The following is an 8226-nucleotide window of genomic DNA, read 5'->3' as shown; positions in this document are numbered from 1 at the left end:
TTTTTCAGTTCTTCAATGCCTGAATTTTTAGTTACAAGGCAAATGAACTAGAATCTGCTTTGTCTCAAAAACCTGATATTCCCTAATAATTAGAGCACCAAGTGATGTAGCCGGCACCAGTCACCCCTCCTCCTGGATCACAGCCCTAGCTCTTGGTCACCCACACCAGCACTGTGCCATTGGGTGCCCTCCTGTGTGTTCAGTCCCTCGGGTCCTCTTAGCAATGTCTCTTGTTTGAGCCCTTCACCTTTTTGGGGGTGGGGGGCATACCCAGTCATGCTACAGGGCTAATTTCTGGCTCAGTACTCAAGGACCAATTGCAGTTGCACCCAGATTGACGGTGTACAAGGCCATAGCTGTTCCAGCTGGACTCTGTCTTTGGCCTGGTCCTTCCCTTTCTGTACTTTCTGCCCCGTCCTAGTTCACGCCCTCATGGCTGCTTGCCCAGATGCCTTTCAAGGCTTTCCTCGCCTCTTCCATCCCCGCGCCAAACCCACCTACACTCCACCTTGGTGAGCTTGGGGGTGCGTGTCACTGCCGTGACTCAGGTCTCTTCAGGCCTTCTTGTAGGCTCCTTGGAGCCGACCGACCTAAACCCATAAAAGTCAGTACAGGCATCTGCGAGTTGATGGCTCTCTCAGATCACTTTCCCTCACAGGTTCAGTGCTGCTGCTTGACTTCAGACATGTTGGACTGCCGCATTCCAGCTCTTCCCAGAATGGGACCTAGGCTTGGTGACACAGTCAGGCCATGCGCCTGCTCTGTCCTTCAGCTTCCGTCAGCTCCTATGGCCTTGCTGGTGTTTGAGCCCTGAGAGCTTTGACTCCGCCTCTTGCGTCACTCACCTAGAATTTCGCCTCCTAATGTACCTTCTTAGGTCTTATCTCTGAGGTGCATTGCCACATGCCAGTGCCCCTCCCACCCCTGCCCAGTGTTCTTAGAAGGCAGGGACTGTCTTACTAATCTTCTGTTAGTGTATGCCATGGCGTGGCAGGCAGTAGCACAGGCACGCTGGCCTGGGCGCATGTGCCAACGGGATTTAGGACCTGCTGAATGGAAGCTGAAATTCACATCCACTCAGATGGCAAACCGAGACGTTCATTCATTAACCACGTCTGTTCCTTCTTCCACTAGGTGACGCCCACGTGCGACACACCACCGTGACATCAGCCGACAGATGGACAGTGTGGCGGGATTGTCAGAAAGGATTGGGCCTCGCTACGCGCATTGGCCAGGAGTCAGCGTGTTGACAGGTTGTTGAGGAGGACGCCGGGGAGAAGACGAAGGAAGCGGAATCCGGACCTGGGCCACATACCATTGATGGAGGACAGATGGACAGCTGGCTGGCCAGTCACCTCTCCTCCTAAGCCTTCGGAGAGTGGTCCTTTGTCCCTTGCTGGACACATATCCAGGATCCTTACACCCACCCTGAGTACACTCTGCGTAGAAACGTGAAGTCTGACCACAGTGTGCCACGGGACACATCTGCTGCATGTGACAGATCCGTAGCCATGAGCGCCGAGGGCTACCAGTACCGGGCGCTCTATGAGTACAAAAAGGAGCGGGAGGAAGACATTGACTTGCACTTGGGCGACATCCTGACTGTGAACAAGGGCTCCTTAGTGGCCCTTGGATTCAGCGAAGGACAGGAAGCTCGGCCCGAAGAAATTGGCTGGTTGAATGGCTATAATGAAACCACTGGGGAGCGAGGGGACTTCCCAGGAACTTATGTAGAATATATCGGGAGGAAAAAAATCTCACCACCAACACCAAAGCCCCGGCCACCTCGACCCCTTCCTGTAGCCCCAGGTTCTTCGAAAGCTGAAGCAGACAGCGAGCAGCAAGGTCAGTATTGATGAGTGATTGCTTTATGGCGTTTGTGCTCTCCCTTGCTCTCCCTTCTCTCTCTCCCTCTCTCCTCTCTCTCTCTCTTTCTCTCTTTCTCTCTCTCTCTCTCTCTCTCTCTCTCTCTCTCTCTCTCTCTCTCTCTCTCACCCACTCTCTTGTCTTTAAAGGAAAACTTCAATTTGGGCTGGACTGTGCGGGTGCTCAGGCAGAAGTTTTGATGACTTGAATAAAAGCGGAACCAATTACTGCACAGCTAGAAATCTGTGGGGGTGGGGATTATTAATAAATAATCACAAAAAATAGGGAAATGGTATCTGTTTAACGTCTTTAAACCAGTTCTAGATGTGATAGATGTGATTATGTGATAGATGTATTCTAGATTTGATAGTAAAATCTACCTCATTCCTATTGTGAAAAGGAGTTACATAATGTAAATTACTGTTTTGTAATAAGGTTTAATGTAAGTCTATTTTGGCAGGGGTGTGTGGGGGGCGGGGTCATACATCATGGTGCAGGAGTTTCTTGCAGGTTTGTGCTTGGGACTGATCCTTGGCTGTGCTTGGGAGACAGGGCAGTGCTGGTGATTGAGCTGCAGTCGGCCACTTTCAAGGCAGGCACCTTACCCCTTGTGCTGTCTCTTCAGTCCTAATGGAAGAGACTCCGTCATGGTCATGGTCCTCCCGTTGTTCATTGATTTGCTCGTGTGACCTAATGTCAGAATGTTACTTTGAGCACAGTACCCAGCAGAGAGGAAGCCATTGGGTTTATGCTGTAACTCTTGGTTCCCTCTTGGCAGCAGATGCCTGTCCATGGGTAATCCAGAGAAAGAGGGGCACTCTACTTCCTGGACGAAGATGACTGTCCCAGTAATACATGGGAGCCTTGTCTTCCAGGCGAAGTCATTGGGCATTTTCTTTCAGTGGAAGCCACCTCGTTTCGGAACTCATGACCTCTTGAAATGGTCTCCGATTGTGCCTTGTGCACCTTGCTCTTTACAGCATGATGTTTATGGTGATTCAGTCAGAGACAGCCTTTGCTGTTGCCAGCCTTATCAAATGAACATTCCCTCATTTGGAAATCTCAAGCCCTTTTTGTCCTAAGTGTCCTTTGTTTCCCAGAAACTCAGACTGGGAGGGGAAGGCATGTGCTATTTATTTGTTTGTTTATTTAGGGGGCATACCTGGCGATGCTCAGGGGTTACTCCTGGTTATGTGCTCAGGAATTACTCATGGCAGTGCTTCGGGGACCATATGGGATGCCAGGGATCAAACCTGCATCAGCTGAGTGCAAGGCAAGCACCATACCTGCTATTGGGCTATTGCTTCCACCCGGGGAATGCCTCTTTAAAACAAGGGTTGGGGGTGGCCATGTGGAGTGGCCATGTTGGAAGGAATCTGATAGTGTGTGCCTTATTGTTGCTGATTTATTCTTGCACTGGTGAATGACATAATGAGAATAAAGCAGAATGCAAACGTGAAAACCACCATTTAACATTGAGTGACTGTAGGATTGGGAATATTTTATGCAATTCAAAGAATTTTCCAACAGTGCCTTTCCCTCCTTGGTCCAACCCAGAAGGGATACTTGTTTCATAAACATAAAACCATATACTTTGTATATATATTTTGTTCAAATAAGAATCTTCTTGGTGCAGCTGAAAAGTGAAAGTTGAATTTTCTTTGCAAATGATTCGGAAAACATTGATTCTACATGCACTGATAGGTAATTTTATCCACTATTGTGTGTGTTGCATAATTTCACTTAGATTGAATGTAGGCAGCACAGGCTTGTCTTTCTTCATCAGACTATGCATTTGGGCGCCAGAGAGAATCAGCTCAGTGGGCCAAGCACATGTTTTCCTGGGGAAGTTCTGGGTTCAGTCCCCAGAACTGGTCGTTCCCCCAAGCACCTCTGGAAATGACTTTGAGCACTGATCTGGGAGTGTTTCCCCAGCACTACTGAGTGTGGCACAAAAACTCCATGTATTTTATTTAAATCGGGCTATTTATTTTGTAAGTTATGAAGAGTTTTTGTGTTGGCTAATTTCAAAGGGAAAATTAGTGTGCCTCAGAATACAAAATGTTACAAAGTAATAAACATATCTGAGTTGGATTAGAGATTACTTAAGAGACAGAAAAAGGGGCTTACCTGGTCAAAATTAGTGATAGAAATATTTTATAAAAATAATTTCTAGGGGCTGGAGTGATAGCACAGCAGGTAGGGCGTTTGCCTTGCACGAGGCCGACCCAGGTTCAATTCCCAGTATCCCATATGGTCCTCTGAGCACCGCCAGGAGTAATTTCTGAGTGCAGAGCTAGGAGTAACCCCTGTGCATTGCCGGGTATGACCCAAAAAGCCAAAAAAAAAAATCATTTCTCGGGGTTGGAGAGATAGTACAGCACTAAGGTACGAGTCTGACTGCCACAAGCCTGGTTTGATCATGAGCACCACATGTGGTCGACCGCCTGGGCATTTCCAGGAACGACTCCAGGGCATTGCTGAGTCCCTACCTCATAAGTAATAAACTAATTTTTAAACAATATTAATTGTAATTTTATTTGGCTGTAGTTGATACAGAATAAATATCTTTATATGAAAAGTGCTTTTTCTCTTTTTCAGCCCTAGCTTGTTTCATAGAACTTTCTCAGTGATAGTGACAGTTGAGTTTTTTCTGTTTATTGTTGAGGCATATCTGGCAGTGGTCAAGAGCTGTTCTGGACTCAGTACTCATTACTCCTGACAGTGCGTGGATTACCGTGCAGGGATGGAGATTGAACCCATGCCTCCTGTATGCGAAGCATTGAGCTATCTTTCTGGCCTCACAACTGAGATTTTTAACCGATTTCTCAGTAAACATAAAATTTTTGAGCAGAATTCATGAAACAAGACCATGATAATATACATTAAAGTATTAAAAAGAGAGGGCTTGCATATAAATGGGAAATTAGGCACAACTAAAAGGTAGTTTTGGGTGTGTATAGTTCTGAACATTAGATTTTTCTAGAAATGCCATATTCTCATTTAGATGAGATTTGTGTAAACTAAAAATTCATTAGCTCTTCCTACTTTCCTGTCAGATTGATGTGGAAAGTATCATTAAGAGCACCCAATAAGAGAGAGAGAACAAAAGGGAGTGCCCTGCCACAGAGGCAGGGTGGGATGGGGGGGATGGGGGTGGGAGGGATACTGGGATCACTGGTGGTGGGAAATGGGCACTGGTGGAGGGATGGGTATTTGATCATTGTATAATTGAAACCCAAGCACAAAAATTTGTAAGTCTACAACTGTACCTCATGATGTCTCACTAATAAAAAAAAAAGCACATTTTGCATGTTGGAATCTAGAGGACTCCACTTCCTTTTGCCTGAGCACATATTCGTTAGAGAAGAGTTGACAGGAAAGAAAGGGTTGTGTTTTTCCTGGGGCACTTGAATTCTCGAGCCCCTCCTTTTTTCTGGCTTCCTCCTGCCTGAACCTAAGTTTTATGTTGGACTGTCTTCATTTCCTGGGGTATAAGAAGCAGAGTGTTGTTGTTGAGCTAGCATCACCTGGATAGTCCATACACGCCCATAATGGAAGTTGGTCTTTTTGTGGGCTTAATAGAAGGTGTTAGGACCCACCTTCAGGATTCCTGCTGCCCCTCACTACCTTTTCTTGCTGAATGGAAGTGGGCATTGGACTCTTACCAACAATAGGCTGTCTGGGAAGGCATCTTTCTAAAAGAAACTGCCTTTACCACTTTCCAGGATACTGGTACAGATAAAGCTGTGAGGTGTTACTTTTGGGGTTAAAGTGTCAAAAACCCAGCTCCTGGGCCAGAGAGAGAACATGATGGGTAAGTGGTTGCCTTTTACCCAGCGGGCCCTGGTTCGATTCCTGGCACTGCATCTGGTCTCTTGAGCAGAGTTTGGAGTGACCCCTGAGCACATAGCCCAGGAGTAAGCCTGGGGCACTGCCAGTGTGTCCCCGCCCCCCACCTCAACAGAAAAAAAAAAAAACCCAAAACAACCAACAATCCTAGCTTCTCTTGGGAAAAGGTATCATCTGCCAGTGCAGTTGCATGCAGATTTCTTAGGAAACTGTGAGAAAGAGGCTATGAAAGACTGGAGAGAAAGGGGGCTTTCCTGCCTCTGCCTTGTCTGGACTAAGTGTGCGTGCATGCATACAAGCTCTGCCCCGACACCCATTTGGCTGACCCACCCTCTCTTCCTTGCTCAAATCTCTCTTCGCTTGCAGGCTGGCTCCGTTCACCTTGTTTCATGTGACAACCTGCCCCTGCTTTTTATAAATCCCTAATCCAGGGCTTCTGAGACTTTTTCCACCAGAGACCCTTTTGCTTGTGGATATTTTACACAACCTAGGGTACAGAGCAATATAAAGTATGTGTAAAATTCAGACATTTGCTGATAATCATGCAGAAATTTATCTTATTTCATTAATTATTTAATTTTTTTTTGCTTTTTTGGGTCACACCCGGCGATGCACAAAGGTTACTCCTGGCTTTGCATGCAGGAATTTCTCCTGGTAGTGTTCAGGAGACCATCTGGGATGCTGGGAATCAAACCCCAGTCAGCTGTGTACAAGGCAAACGCCCTACCCGCTCTACTATCGCTCCAGCCCCAGAAATTTATTTTAAAATAACTTTGTGAACTCTTTTATGACCCTTAACCTTTAGTTACCCCAATTTCATTTGGGGTTGTGACCCACACTTTGAGGAACTGGGACCTGATGTGCTTTGGAGTCACTTAGCACACTGGTGACTGTCCGTTCTGTGGTTGAGTGGAATCCAGCGGGGTCTTTGTTGACCCTAAATGATGCCAAGCAGCTAAAATAGTGAGGACTTGCTGTTGAAGCTCATCCCCTTCAATTACGTGTTCTGTGTGATTTTTTTTATATGAATTTTTTTTTCATATGCCCTGTGCAGTCACACGGAGGTTTTTCCAAAAGCACAACTTGTTCACCTGCATTCTTTATATTGGAGGACACTTGCAGTCGTGGCTCTTAGACCGTTGCCTGGATGTCTCAAGAACTCTTCCATCGTGTTGTGTTGGTGTGAAAGTGTGTTTTGCTGACTGTGCACTTTGGCAGAGATTTAATAAGCAAAGTGAGGGGAACATGTTAAGGTCAGCGAGTGACCTCTGGGCACAGATTTTATGCTCTGCCTGCTCCTTTCCTTTTGGATGCAGCTCAGATTTCCCTATCAGTGAGAAAATAAAAATTTCACTTTTTATTTTCTCACACCTAAAATTTCACATTTTATTTTCTCACACTTGGAAATGCTCCATTTGACCTTTACTTGAGAGAGTGGGCAGAGAAAGGGGAGTATCACTCAAGTTTTGTACGAGTGCAAACGTGATAACTGCACACAATGGGTGTTGGTTGTTCTTTAGAAGCAGTTACCATTGGCTGGAGTGATAGTACAGTGGGCAGGGCCTTTGCCTTGCGCACAGCTGACCTGGGTTCAAGCCCTGTACCCCATATGGTCCCCATGAGCCCTTCAGGAGTGATCCCTGAATAAACCCTGAGCACTGTGGGGTATCACCCCAAAACCAAATAAACAAAAATACATAAGAAGCCTGTTATTGAAAGGCAGTGGTCTGGCTCTTTCTCTCAGACTACTCAAGTGTTGGTCTGTTCCTGCACCTACAATCCCATTTGACTATTGTTATATGTTTCCCCTTGTACACAAGAAAATAAAATTGGTCAGAAATAGAGGTTTCTGGATAGGGCAATGAAAATGTATTTGTTTCCTCTCCAAGTAAGCTGTCCATGGGGCTGTTGCCCAGACAGTGTTTCTGAGATCCTTTAGTTAAAGTCGTGTCATTGCAGAATGTTTGGATGAATGAGAGATTCTTTACATATTCACTTGTATACAACAGTAAATTTTGCTACCTTGAGATTACTTTTGAATCTAAAGTCAGAACCCACCCCAGTCTTGCATACACACACACACACACACACACACACACACACACACACACACACACACCATTGTAATTATTATGGAGATGGAACAGTTTCCCAGAGAACACCCAAAACTTGCAATTCGTGGCATCCATTTTATTTTATTGTTTTAAATTTTGGAGGGGGGTTGTTGAGGCCACCCATTCCTGCTTCTATGCCCAGGGGTGACTCCTGATGCTTAGGTGACCATCTGTGGTACCAGGGGTTGAACCAGGGTCATAGCTGAAGAGGCTGCATGCAAGGCAAGCATCTTACCATCTCTACTCACTCTCAGTGTTATTTATTTTATTTTATAATTTTTGCTTTTTGGGTCACACCCAGCTATGTACAGGGGTTACTCCTGGCTCTGCACTCAGGAATTACTCCTGGTGATGCTTGGGGGACCTTATGGGATGCTGGGGATGGAACCTGGGT

General features: G+C 46.0%; 1 protein-coding gene across 1 annotated transcript in view; it reads left to right on the top strand.

Moving 5' to 3' along the window:
- Window positions 1-1134: 1134 nt before the first annotated feature.
- The window catches only part of PIK3R1 (phosphoinositide-3-kinase regulatory subunit 1), a 76269-nt gene continuing 69177 nt past the window's right edge, over window positions 1135-8226 (top strand). The window contains exon 1 of the mRNA XM_056112492.1: window positions 1135-1845. Coding sequence (XP_055968467.1) covers window positions 1512-1845 — 334 coding nt within the window. The 5' untranslated portion in view covers window positions 1135-1511. The remainder of the gene's footprint in view (window positions 1846-8226) is intronic.

Source organism: Sorex fumeus, unplaced genomic scaffold, assembly GCF_029834395.1.
Source record: "Sorex fumeus unplaced genomic scaffold, SorFum_2.1 ptg000018l, whole genome shotgun sequence".
NCBI classification, from domain to species: domain Eukaryota; kingdom Metazoa; phylum Chordata; class Mammalia; order Eulipotyphla; family Soricidae; genus Sorex; species Sorex fumeus.
The sequence above is the reverse complement of the archived record's forward strand: the minus strand, read 5'-3'. Positions and strand labels throughout refer to the sequence as shown.